At 37.9% G+C, this 14,337-nt stretch overlaps 1 protein-coding gene across 1 annotated transcript; it reads left to right on the top strand.

Annotated features, from left to right (window-relative positions):
- Positions 1-4,938: 4,938 nt before the first annotated feature.
- LOC144355612 (uncharacterized) lies at positions 4,939-14,040 on the top strand. The gene is made up of 2 exons (XM_085496013.1): positions 4,939-4,966; positions 13,464-14,040. The coding sequence occupies exon 2, from the start codon at positions 13,560-13,562 to the stop codon at positions 13,986-13,988; it is 429 nt and encodes a 142-aa protein (XP_085352139.1). The 5' UTR covers positions 4,939-4,966; positions 13,464-13,559; the 3' UTR covers positions 13,989-14,040.
- The last annotated feature ends 297 nt before the right edge of the window (positions 14,041-14,337 follow it).

The following is a 14,337-nucleotide window of genomic DNA, read 5'->3' on the forward strand; positions in this document are numbered from 1 at the left end:
CAGATTTCAATTGATATATAACTTGCTGAGCAAGAAGATTGATTTTCTGTGTCACATCGTGTACACGTTTCTTTATTTGAATATTAGATGCAACACCTTCCAGAATCCAGTGAAGCAATGTGCTGAGTTTGGCTGGACAAGTTTCATTTATGTCTGACTCTAATGTTCCTTTGAATTCCCATGGTGTGGAGTCTATGATGTCTTTGCGTACAATCTTGGCACAGTGATATCTTATTTTCATATCATTATCAATGTTAGACTCTTCAATGGCAGCCTCAATTGCTGTGACCTTAGCAGCACTGAGGCAAATTGATCTGGCTCATTGCAACGAGGAGCACGAATAAAGTCAATGTCAGCAATATTGTCAATAATCAACTGTCTCACACACTTGCGGGTAGGTAATAAAAAATAAAAATAAAAAAGTTGGCATACAAAAATTTGTAAACTTTACAATGCACACAGCAAGAAGTGTAACTAGTCCTCATTAGTAACAATGGAAACCTGACAGACAAGGATGTACAATATATGTACATAGAGGTTGTGGCCATAAACAATTCATTGACAATGGACAGGAAATACTATACCTGGCTCATTCTGTTGACTTAACTGTAACAATGAGAAAGCATTGTGTTACCAAGGCAACTCATATCTTCATCTTACATCTCAGTAAATTGTGAATATACATGCCTTTTGTCTAAGTTACTGCTATTGATGACAGTCTTCTGAATATTTGTATTTTCATGCAATGTATTTCTTGTTACAGATTTTATAGTTATTTATAGGTTTTAAAAGTACATTATTTTCAATTATCAGGCAAGAAATTCAGTGTTTTTTCCAAATGCATGTGCTGAGAATTTATTCCGGAGAACAGCTCTGAAAAAGTTTAATAAGTTTTCTATGTTAGCTTTCCATCTTTATCTGAATTATCTCAATCTAAATAATAATGCTAAAAAAAATATCACCAGTTTATGAATTTCACTTATGAAAATGTTTTCACATAACAAAAATCTATTGCCCAGATAAATAGTCGCCTCTCACTTGGTGTGTTAAGATGATTGTGATCTTGGTCTAAATCATTGTTGGAGTTCATTTCCAAATAAAAAAAAAATATTTGGTTCTTCATAGCCATTTACACAATTGAAAAAGACACAGAATGTGCAATAAACTTTTGTACCAAAAAGTTAGCAAAAAATGTGTAAACTTTACAATGCACACAGCAGGAAGTGTAACATATCCTCATTAGTAACAATGGAAACCTGACAGACAAGGATGTACAATATATGTACATAAAGGTTGTGGTCGTAAACAATTCATTGACAATGGACAGGAAATACTATACCTCTGTTGATTTAACTGTAACAATGGGAGAGCATTGTATTACCATGGCAACTCAATACAAGTCTTCATCTTCTATATCAGTAAATAGTGAATATACATGTTGCATATCACTCAAAACAAACACTCAGAGACAACTCTTGATGGTATTTTAGCTTGAAAGGCAATTATTTTTTTTAATTTACAAGTGTAAAAAAAATTCCCTTGACAATATCATTTAAATAATCATGGTAATGGTAAGTTTTTTTTTCTAGATTTATATCACAGATCTTAAAATTTGTTGCCACTGAATACTACTACTAATAATAAGTATATATCCATATTGTTAGCCACAATATAAAATAGATTTAAATTAAATAAATTAATGTCATTTTAAAATGTAAAATATATTGAAAATAAGAATAGACCCTTAATTGTATATTGCTTGACATTGAAATTAAACATCTAAAGTAAGTTAGATTTAACGTTGAATAGTTTTATAATATTAACTTAAATTCTTTTGAAAATACTATTGTCATATATGTATTTATAAAAGGTGCTATTTAGACCATAAACGCATGCACCTCTATGTAAGTGTACGTGTTACTAATCCCAAAATAAAAGCTGATTTAAGATTTATTGCCACTGAATCTATGCATGTTCATGACTTCAATTAAGGTGATAATAGCAGCTTATGTTATTACTGCATAATAGCGACTGCAGGTTTAAAAATTACTTACCAAATATACCATTACTCATATTTATGCCTTGCTTTATTTTATGGTTTAGAGTTACCTTGTATGTGACACTATGGACAGATCTGCACGTTTAGTAAGCTGCATTAAAAGATGTCACAGAAAAGGGATGCCTGTCGGAATGACATTTTATTAAGTGGGATGTGAAGACGACAACGCTTCATGACAGAGCTTCTGGGAGAGTTGAGATGGGAAAAGGGAAAGGTCCTGCTAAATTCCTGACCACTGCAGAAGAAACAGCACTAGCGGATTGGATCATTGGAATGGCGGAGAGAGGATTTGGTGTCACTAAAAAAAAATATTATACAAAGTCAAAGAAATTCTTGATAAAGACAAGCGAGCAACCCTTTTAAAAGACAAAAGTATCCCCAATTTACCAGGAGACAAATGGTACAGGCAGTTTTTGAAGAGAAATCCTTGGGTTAAGCTACTAAAGCCCACAAAGCTAGAGATGAAGAGGGCAAGAGTCTCCAAAGACCAAGTGGATGAATGGTTTCGGGAGTTTGAAATGTTTTTATCGGACCATGATCTTTTGGACAAACTAAATAATATTTGGAATTGTGACGAAAGTGAATTCGCCATGCAGGTCAAAACTGGCAAGGTTTTGGGACCATCTAAACGGAAGATTGACGTACCGCAGATCGTCTCAGGAAATAACGGGCAGATAACTGTTCTGGTTGCAGTCAATGCTGCATGATCAGCTCTTCCTCCATTTTATTTATTTCCCCAGAAGCAAGCCCCTCGCTCTTGGAATCCTTTGGCAGGGTCAACTGATGGTTCGGCTTGTTTTTTTCTGTGGAAGTGGATGGATGGATACTGAGGCCTTTTATTCTTGGTTTGCAAACCACTTTATCCCAAATCTGCCACCTGCAAGACCAGTTGCGTTACTTTACGATGGACATGAGTCACACAAACTATGATCTATTTCAACTTGCCAGAGAGAATAATATTCTGTTATACAAGCTGCTACCCAACGCATCACATTTCCTGCAGCCATGTGATGTCTCATTGTTTGCACCACTAAAAAGTGCATGGGGAAGTGATGTACGGGACTTCACAGCAAAGAAACCCAGGAGAGGAAATGAACAAAAAAAAACTTTGCCAGGATTTTTAGACAGGCCTGGTTACGAAGTGCTACCCCCAAAATCATCACGGATGGATTTGTGAGAAGCGGTATTGTCCCGGTGAACAGATCACAAATCAGTGAGAAGTTGCTGCTGCCTGCTTCAACATTCACTGATCCACAACCTGTACCACCCCGCAATCAGTACCGGCACAACCAACCAATACTCGAGCAACTACGAATGACATAATGTGAGCTGCCCTGAATGATTCACTGACACCAGAAAAAGAAATATACCAGAAGCGTTTAGAAGAAGGATATAATTTGCCTGGGAGCCCTTCCTATCGTCTATGGAAAAAATTGAACAAACCACAAGCACCTGCACCAATAGAACCATCACCACCACCACCCTGTCCTCCAGAATCCAGCACTAACACCACACCTGAGACTTCAATTTCATCCGCACATCATTCTTCAGCCAGCACCTCTACAGAAATGATAACAACACAACAGCCATCGACATCCACCTTGCACTTAGCAAATGATCAGTCATCATCTCCTGTCATAAAGGAAATACTAACATACCCGTTGACAGGTGCAAGAAAGAAACTTAATGTGAGTAGAAAACAATCACTACCCAATTTCATGACTGGTCCTGATTGCCACACAGCCAGGATCAACACTTGTAATTTTTGAAAGATGTTGCGGCTATGCAAAACAAAATGATGCTGATTGAAGAAAAAAAAGAGAGCAAAAGAGGAAGAAAGGGAAGAGAAGAAAAAAGAAAGTTAGAGAAAGAGAGTTGGGAAAGAGAACAGCAGCAGCCACACAGCAAGCCAGGAAAAGACGCCGTGTAATTCACATGCATGAGGACCCAGAACTCTGTATCATCTGCCTACAGGGAGAGGGAGAAGAACAAGAAATCTGGGTGCAATGTGACAAAGATGTGGGTGGTTGTGATGGGTGGCTACATGTATCCTGCATCCCATTAATCTACGACACCAGCTCAATAAACACTGACACGCCATTCATTTGCCATTACTGCTCTATTGAGAAACACTTATTATAAACTCTTAGTTTAAGCAGGGACAGATCTTCAGCATTAATTTTAAACTTAATTTGTATTTCTACTAAATTATTTTTGTAATTTTTTGGAACATTAAACATGATGACAATTTATCTACACCCTGGTAATTATTTATTATCTGATGACTTAATATGTTAATAAAAAGTTATTTCTGCTTTTGCAATAAAAGATATGTTGTACTATTTACTACATCTTTTACATTTATATGTGTGTATGTGTGTGTACATTCAAAATAAACCTCCTTTAAATAAAGTGTGGAATACGCTAACGATTATCCACTTTTTGGAGATAAGAATGTGAGTAAAATAAATGAGACCACATTGATGCAATGCACTATTGTTTGTGAGTGTGCGCTACATTTAAAAAAAAACATAGAACCCCTTTCCTGATTATGTAAACATGGGATTATCTAGTTTTCTTATTCTGAGTCATGTTTTTAAAAGTCATACATTTCACCAGAAAAAAATCTGAATCAGCCCAAACTGCAGCGCAAACTATAGTTGGCATAATGCAATTAAAGTTGCATAATAAATTTGAACACAGCCAGTAGTTTCACATAAATAGTTGCAAATATGTCTCTCTCATTTTAAATTGAAATCAGTGAGATTTGAAGCGAAATGACTGATTGACTGAAAAGAGCGCCACCAACTTGATTTTTTTTTCACATGTGGAACCTGGTCGAGAACAAGGTATTTATTAGGTCAAACTATGACCTTTTCGATTTTTTCTGGTTTACGGCGGCTCAATGTAATTATTTTCTAACTATGGTCCCTATTTCAGTCTATTACTATGTTCAAAATCCTCCGTTAAAAAACGTTCGATTATAGGACGAGGTGTTCGAGTACTGGTTGAAGGCCACGGTACGATTTTTTCGACCCACACTAAACCCGGTCAAGACTCGAACGATAATTTTCGTCATTTGAATCGAACAATTACTTGACTGGATATTGGTGACACGTTTTCAGTTTTGGCCGCTACCGCGGCTCTGTTAAAAGCGATCGTATTTTAGTGTTCGACTATTGGCTGAGTGACTGTACTCATGCCTTTGTTTAGGCAGGTTACATGGATCGGGAAGGCCATGTTGAGCTGGCAAGTGTGGTGACCCGCTCTGCAGATATGGATATTGTTATGTTCTTGAAAATTTTAACGAGCGATGAATAAATTGCGTTTTGTTGGGGAATTGTTTTTAAAACAAACTGGAAATGAACAGAATTGGCGAAGCGTACACCCACTCATCCCGGAAGTGGAATGTGTTTGTAACTGGGTCTCCGATTGGTCGAAAAGACGCAATTAGGACCATTTGAACCAATAGAAATATTTCTTACATAATATATTATGTTCATTGAAAATATAAACTGTCGCGTAGGTGGCGAACACTTGTCATCAGTCGGTCTTTATAAAAAACATCAGAATCACACGAAGTTTAATATACAAACTGAATACCTGAAAACAGGATTTAGAATAAAATCAATAATACTATTTCATTTAGCTTTTATAGGGCTTCGTGAGTATGGCCATATATGTAGTACATTATTATTGTAGTACATTTTAGTCCCATGTTTATTTTGGTATCCTTGAAACGCATTTTTCAAATATTTAATTAATTTGTACACAAATTCGCACGTCGTCAAACTAAAAAGAAACAAGAATGACTCATATTATTCATGTATTTGGAGTTCACATCATAATTCCTGTGTTCAGCAATTATAAACGAATAGCCCTGATTTTCTGTTTTTATATACATGACATGAAACACATATTGACATTGGTTTGGCCAGGGTCATTACAGTTCCCTGATTTGGCCATGCATGAGAAGTCGTGGTGGATTTATGGCAGATACCAGTATATATAATTTCTATGTTTTCTACTCTCGGAATGTATTCAGTATGTTATTGTGTTTTCAGTGACAGGACATTTAAAGTTAATGTAATGACAGCTTGGTGATATGCTAAAAATAGACAGTTCAATACAATTTACTATTCAGGTTTCACATGTTTTTAGTGACAGGAAGTTAAACATATTTGCTTTAATAACAAAGGGGAATCAAAATAAAGATAATACGGGGTCTTATGTAAGCTTTACTTATTTTAGTGCTATGTGATTACACACGTTCTTGACATGGCTTTATCTAAATATTGGATGTTTTGTCGTCACCCGTCTGAATAAGGGCCCTGTAGCACCGTCTACAGAAAGTGCATTGGTTTCGTCTCATCAGTCAGAATACAGAACCAATACCAGTTCTTTTAATGGCTCTGCAGCACCAGTTACTAATTTAATCATCGTCCCTGAACACCGTAGTTTGCAGTCTGTTGACGGCACCGAAATGGGCAGTTCAAGACTCCAACGCATGGTGGTAGACGTGCCAATGCCGGAAGAGCAAACATTTCACATTTACATCCAACGATAATTCCAATCATTCGCCAAAATGGCTTTGAAGCGCATAAGCGTCGACGAGAAAATGCTGGGAAATGCGGTGTCCATTGTGGTAACCGAGTGTTTGCCTATCCACCACCGCAAAGATCCACACAGGAAAAACGGCAATTAACACGTTAACTCAGTTTTATTCTGTGGAACTGCAGACTACAACTTGGCAAGCTTTGCCGCCATTACAAACTCAAAGGTGGTCATGTGACCACTAACAAAAGAACATCTAGCCTACTAAATATAGATACGAAGTTATCACATCCCTTCCCCCTAAAATGGCTTACAATGAGGAAAGTCAAAACACTAATAAACTCAGAATTACAAGTTCAACTTATCTGGTTTGTGGACAATGCGTCCAGACCTAGTAGTAATAACACCTGGGCTAGAAATCTTTGGTTTAACTGTATCTTTAGGAGTGGTATCTGGAGGAGTCTGAATAATTGAGTGATCTGGGCAAGGATTACAATCAGCAATGTTACTAGGACTTGTATCAAGAACAACACTGGGATTTAAGTCCTCGTTAGAAACTGGAACACTTAATGAAGGAGTAACTTGTTTACTAACAATTGGAATCTCTGGTAGCTCCTCATTCACCCTAGTCTCACTAACAGTACTATCAAATTTCCTAATTCTAATTTGGTCTACATGTCTTCTAACAATCCTATCATCGCCCAATTGGATTTTGTATGATACAGGACCAGTAATTTCGACAATAACACCTGGCAACCATCTATTCCCTCTACCACTATAGTTTAGTACTAGCACATTATCATGAATATCAAAAACTCATGATACAATTTCTGTGTTGCCTGTTTTGATATTACCTTTGATCTAAAATCAGGGTGAACAAGTGACAAATGGGTGCGCAGTTCCCTATTCATAGACAACTTAGCTGGTGTAGCACCAGTTACACAATGTGGAGAACTACGATATCTAAATACAAATCTTAATACTCTAGTTTTAATGTCTCCCTGTTTCATTTTTTTCACTCCATTTTTGAAAGTCTGAACTGCTCGTTCGGCTAAACCGTTAAAACTTGGATAAAATGGTGCACAGGTCACATGCTTAATACCATTATACAGCATGAATTTTTGGAATTCATCACTTGTGAATTGGCTACCATTATCGCTAACTAATATATCTGGTAGGCCGTGAGTGCAAAATATATCTTTCAATTCAGCAATAGTTGCTGTAGACGTAGAAATATTCATGACTTTCACTTCCAACCATTTTGAGTATGCATCAATTACAATCAAAAACATTTTGCCTAAAAATGGTCCTGCATAGTCGATGTGCACCCTTTCCCAAGGTTTTTCTGGATAAGGCCAGGAATGTAATATAGCCTTACTAGGTTTACTTTATGAATTTGACAAATTTCACAGTTCTCAACTGCTTTCTCAATATCGCGATCCATGTAAGGCCACCAAACGTATGATCTAGCTATAGCTTTCATTACAGAGATGCCTGGATGTGCCTCATGCAATTCTGTTAAAATTCCCTGCTGTCCAGCAGGTGGAATAATCACTCTATTACCCCACAATATGCAACCTTCCTGTACACTGAGCTCATGTCTACGTACATAAAATGGTTTCAACTCTTATGATTTAAATTCATTTGACCAACCCCTTTTAACAAATGACAGCACTCTGGAATGAAGTGGATCACTAGCTGTCCATTTCTAATGTGATCAGCGATAATGGGTTGGCCTGACAAGTGCTCTAGCAATAAAATTGTATCTGTAGGTACTGGTACAGATTTTGGTTTATTAGGCAATGGTAACCTACTCAATGCATCAGCATTACCATTATCTAGGCCTCTACGGAATTCCAAATCATAATCGTACGCTGCAAGAGCAATTGCCCAACGCTGCACTCTAGCACTGGCCATACTAGGCAAGGCTTTGTGTTCATGAAACAATGAAACTAAAGGCTTATGGTCAGTGACCAATGTAAAATGTAATCCAAAAACATAATTATGAAAATGTTTAACTCCAAACATGATAGCTAAACTCTCTCTATCAATCTGAGCATAGTTTTTCTCAGCATCATTCAAGGTTCTAGAGGCAAAAGTAATAGGATGCTCAGAACCATCATCATTTCTATGTGCTAAAACCGCACCAATGCCATAAGGCGAAGCATCACATGACAATACGTTTATATGGGTCATAGTGTACAAGAACACCACTTGAAATCAGTAATTTCTTAGCGTTTTTAAATGATTGCTCTTGTGGCTGCGACCAATGCCATGACACACCCTTACGTAGTAATTTATATAAGGGCGCCAACACTGAGGACAAATTCTTGAGGAATTTCCCATAAAAATTGATTCCACCTAAGAAAGACTTCAATGTGTGGACGTCAGTTGGTCTTAGTGCATCCACAAAAGCCCTAACCTTATCCTTAGAAGGATGGATACCCGTTGAGTCTATCTCATGACCCAAATAGGTTACACTTGGTTTAAAAAAATAACATTTATCAAACTTAATCTTAAGACCCTTATCATGCAATCTTTTCAAAACTTTCTCAAGGTTTTCTTTGTGCTCTTGATCAGAGACACCTGTAATGAGTATATCATCTATATATACAGTAACATGTGGTATATCTCTTAACAAATTATACATATGTCGTTGAAAAATTCCGGGAGCCATTTTCACTCCATAAGGAACTCTATTATACATGAACAAACCACGATGAGTGTTGATGACACAATATTTCTTGGAGTCATCTTCCAGCAGCATTTGCTGATATGCATTACTCAAATCCAATTTTGTAAAGGTTTTACCACCAGCCAAATTTGCAAGTAAGCTATCAATCTTGGGTAATGGGAATGTGTCAGATTCAGTTACAGGATTAATAGTAACTTTATAATCCCCACAAATGTGAACACCCCCAGATGGTTTTGACACTACCACAATAGGTGTTGCCCACTCAGAATTCTGTACTGGTGTGAGAGTACCATTCTCTACAAGCCTGTCTAACTCTGAATCAGTGGCTTCTCTCAGCGCAAAAGCTAAGGGATGTGCCTTAAAAAATTTAGGTTTCACATCACTCTTTACATAAATCTTGGCACTATCTCCATTATAACTACCCAAACCTGGTGTAAAAACATCATTATACTTCTGTTTTACCCTATGCAAGTAACTATCATAATCACTAGACTCTACCTTGACTTGGTGTACCAATTTTTTCCAGTCTAACTGAATAATTTCAAGCCAATTTCTACCTAGCAAATTCTGCCCTGTACCTGATACAACAATCACCGGTAATGTGAAGTGTTGACCATTATAATCAACCTCCACCTTAACGACACCATCGACATCCAGTGTTTCACCAGTGTAAGTCTTCAAAATTACATCAACTTTCTGCAACCCCTGCCTTAATTCTGGGTTAAATCTACATAATTTTTTAAATTCCTGTGCATTTAACAAAGTAAAGCTTGCACCTGTATCAATTTCTAAATCAACTGATTGACCTTCAATATTCATTTTACACATAAAAGGATCAACTTGACCTAATTGATCTCATTAAAACTATAATAGTCATCTTCATCAAAATCATTTCCCTCCAAAACCTCATTGTCAATGTTTTCAACTTCAACGTGAGTACTACCACTTTTAGTTGTTGACTTGACTTGTTTTCTGCTGTCAGTATAGCTTCGTCCACGACTTCTCCCACGAAATGGTTTTGTAGTGTCTGCTTCTTGATTTGGACGCTTTTCATTCCTGCACTTACGCGAAATATGTCCTTTCTGTTGACAATTGTAGCAAGTCTTGTCCTTATAGGTACAGTTGTATGGTTGGTGATTACCATCACACCTCCAACATGGTTTTGCTATTGTTGTATAGGTTTTATGTATGGTAGGGGAGTCCTTCATATCGGATACATCTTTCTTTGCGCATTCTGCAGCTATTGCCACTTCATAAACTCTTTTGAATGACAAAATTTCTCCTGTTTTTGGCTCAATGGACAGCAGTTTAGATTGTATGCGCTCATCATTAATACCAACTATTAATTGACCACGTAGCATCTGATCCTGGGGTTCTTCAGACAGAGAGTTAAAATTACAGTGTTCTGTTAACGATTTCAAGGAAGCCACATAATCAGCTCTATTTTCACCATTTCGTCGGTTGAGTTTGTGAAATTTCAGTCGTGCAACAGTTTCTGGCGGTTTCGGGTCGTGATGCTTGGTTAACAGCTCGCACAACTCAGTGAACGATAACTTGCCTGGTTCTTTTGGTTTGCACAAATTTCGCAAAAGTTTGTACGCCTTAGGACCTATTATGGCAATTAACACAGATCTCTTCACGTCTGGCTCTACTATTTTGTTAGCTACGAAATAATGTTCCAATCTTTCACTGTATTCCGTCCATGACCCAAGTTCTGGGTCGAATTCGCTAACGTTTCCGATTAGCGCCATTCTGAATACGTAATTAGGTATATCGTTTTAGCAACGGAAGTTCACGTGAATAATTCTTAGATACTCACTTACTATTTTAACTCACACAGAGTTGTATTTATACAGTCACAAAGTCCGATACCTCCTGTTGTAGTATTTCACACAGAAAATGCAGTAACCATCAAATTTACGAAGCACACAGCTTGGCCTTTTTGACACATAGTCTGCAGTACAACAACCGTCCGTGGAAAAAAAATTCGATTTTTCACCTTAAGGTCATTCCTGTCATCCTCGTCGCCATTTATGTAGTAACCGAGTGTTTGCCTATCCACCACCGCAAAGATCCACACAGGAAAAACGGCAATTAACACGTTAACTCAGTTTTATTCTGTGGAACTGCAGACTACAACTTGGCAAGCTTTGCCGCCATTACAAACTCAAAGGTGGTCATGTGACCACTAACAAAAGAACATCTAGCCTACTAAATATAGATACGAAGTTATCACATCCATCTACACAAAATAAGAAAACAGGAGACACACATCCTGACCTCCCCAAAAATGGCATCGCCACCATAGCTCGGTTGATGGTTGCCCCAAATAGACGAAACAAAACAATACGATTGTACGATGGAGAAATAGAAGAATAATCAAAGAACAGACAATGTTGATGCCCAGTATTATTTTGCACGTACGAAATATTTTTTTTTTTTTGAATTCGCTGCGCAGTTCAAAAGTGAAGTCTGTTTATTGTCTTCAGATAACATGAACAAGTTACACGTCGGCACACCAGCTGTAAGCTGCTATCACCAGCCCAGGAATTGTTTTCCTGTTGACGACAGTCCTGACTTAAATGATCACGACTTTCCGAAGCCTGGCTATAACACCATTGGGCTATTTTGTGATACACGAGACCACTAAGTTCACTTGCGACAGATTAGGAAGAAAACATTAATCCTATCCATGAACCGGCCCACTGAGAGTGATTGCCAGGGTCGAAAAATACCGACCATGCAATATTGAAACAGTGGCGGATCCAGCAAAATGTATTGGGGGCGGGGTCCAAGCTTCGCTTAAAATTTACGAAGCGTAAATTGCAGAGAAGTTATACGTAATCCCGCCTCTGGATCAGCCACTGCATTGAAACACATGTAAACGACTTGCTTTCTGTGTTATGGCCGATTGTAGACGATGGAAAGACCATAATTGTTGACGTGGTTGATGGTAGAAGAAACTATAATTGTAATTTCACAACAAACATTCTATATTATTGTACGTTGAGGTGCGATCTTAACTTAACAATGTGTTGATCATCACGTCCTACTGCCCGGGGTACTATCAGGGGGAAATTTTCCTCCTCTGGGTTCTCCACACTTGTCAGGGGGGAATCTCGTCTCGTCTCTCTACCGCGTCCACTGGAGGTACGGGATCGGGAAAGTCACTTAAACTTTACAGTCAAGTAAGACACACAACGAAATACGTTTCTACTCTTGTCTTAGTCGGTCAGTCGAGCACTCTATAGGACACAGCCCCCTGGGGAAAAGCCCCAAGACTATCGCAAGGCTGACCCAAGACTCTCTCGAGATTGCGTCAAGACTCGCTCCAAGACTCTCCAGGACTGCGTCTCAAGACTCGTCTAGCCTCTCCAAGACTCCTCTGTCCTGATGTACTCGCCAAGACCAACTAAAACTCTCTTTATTCACTTTCAAAACCTTAACCAATTACAAAGCAGTAAAAAGACTCTAGGGCGTAACCTTCAATCATAAAGCCAATCACACTAAGTACTGAACACGTCATATCTTTTGATTAATTGTTCACTACATTAATAACTGCGAATACTAACTGTCAGAAATAGTAGTCTAAATAGCGATGGTTATCGTCTAGAACCTCAAATGGGCCGAAACGGTGCCAGACATAACACAGCCATTCACTCGTAATCAGCTAATTAAGTCGATTAACAGATACGCAAAAACAAATTCATCACAGTAATCTGCCTTTAACATGATCGAACATTCATGGGCGAAGTTGGCCAACGAGTATTAGGTGGTATTCTCCCAGACACAGTAGCAGGCGATGACAGATCACCGTACGATCAACGAAGGCAGTCAACAAAAGACCAGTGGAAAAAAAGGAATATCAGATAGGAATATATTTTGTCATTGTATTCCCAGCCATGCTGGTGGTTTAACCAAAATTACACATACTGCATTATCACAAATGTTAATGTGTATTTGAATGTAACTGCTTTATGTTCTTTATATATATTTCTACCTGTATCCTAAAAATCAATGTCGTAATTATTTTATGATGGTAATACGGCATTCTATATTATTCTTTCTGTAGGACAGATACTGTTTTCGTTATTATTATGATACAACAGAAAAGCGTGTTTTAATTTTATAATAATAATTTTATTCACTTTGTAGGTCTTTGACAGTGCCCAGAAAACGGTGGACAATTACTGGAACCAATGTCGTTTTGATGGTTTCCCAGTGACATCATCGTATAAAGGGTGTACAGAAATGGAGACATACCACAAATACGACACAGTCCATAATGTGTTGGAGGGGAGCTTGTGCAAGACCAGACCTGCAGAAAACCAAGACATTATTGCTGAACTGAGATTCGCAGTCAAACACATTGACAAGAGAATCGGGGCAATGGTTATTTGCAAATGTGAGGACGGGGACTGTCAGTACTGTTCAACACACCCAGTCCGAGCCAATAACGCAATGGACTTCATTCGAGCCAGAAATGGTCTGCCATCACCAATACCGAGTACAGAACATCTTAAGCATTTCATAACATATTTAAAAGCCATTGTAGTGGATCAGCTGGAAGAAAAGGACTTGTATATGCAGAGGTATGAAGACTTAAAATTAGGAAAGTGCCACATTTGTCCGAATTACATTTTACATCTCGTAGGGACAAAGATCGGCACAGAAAAATAATCCATCCATAAAGATAATAACAGCACAATAAAGTACATGCAATAAATAAAAACTGTGATTTCGTGTCACTTTTTTTATATAAATAGGGGACTTGTCAATGTCAACATGCTGTTGGTATTCTTTTGTTCGCTGCTTTTGTTTTATTTGAGGACCTGATTATTGCTTCGCGTACAATGATACCTGAGAACAATGAATACTGTTTGACACAATAAAAGGGGCCACAGAATCGCATACACTTCATTCCTAAAATCCGTCTCATGGCAAACAGACGAGCCTCACAACGACCAAAATTTGCGTTGGTTTTATTTCACGCTGACAGCAGTCCTGTCGAAAAAGAAGATAGTAAAGG

The sequence above is a fragment of the Saccoglossus kowalevskii genome, chromosome 22 (assembly GCF_978046115.1).
Source record: "Saccoglossus kowalevskii chromosome 22, keSacKowa6.1, whole genome shotgun sequence".
NCBI lineage: Eukaryota > Metazoa > Hemichordata > Enteropneusta > Harrimaniidae > Saccoglossus > Saccoglossus kowalevskii.

What these genes read in the sequence shown, in the direction of transcription:
- LOC144355612 (XM_085496013.1), top strand. Translation starts at nt 13,560, where the DNA reads ATGGAGACATACCACAAATACGACACAGTCCATAATGTGTTGGAGGGG.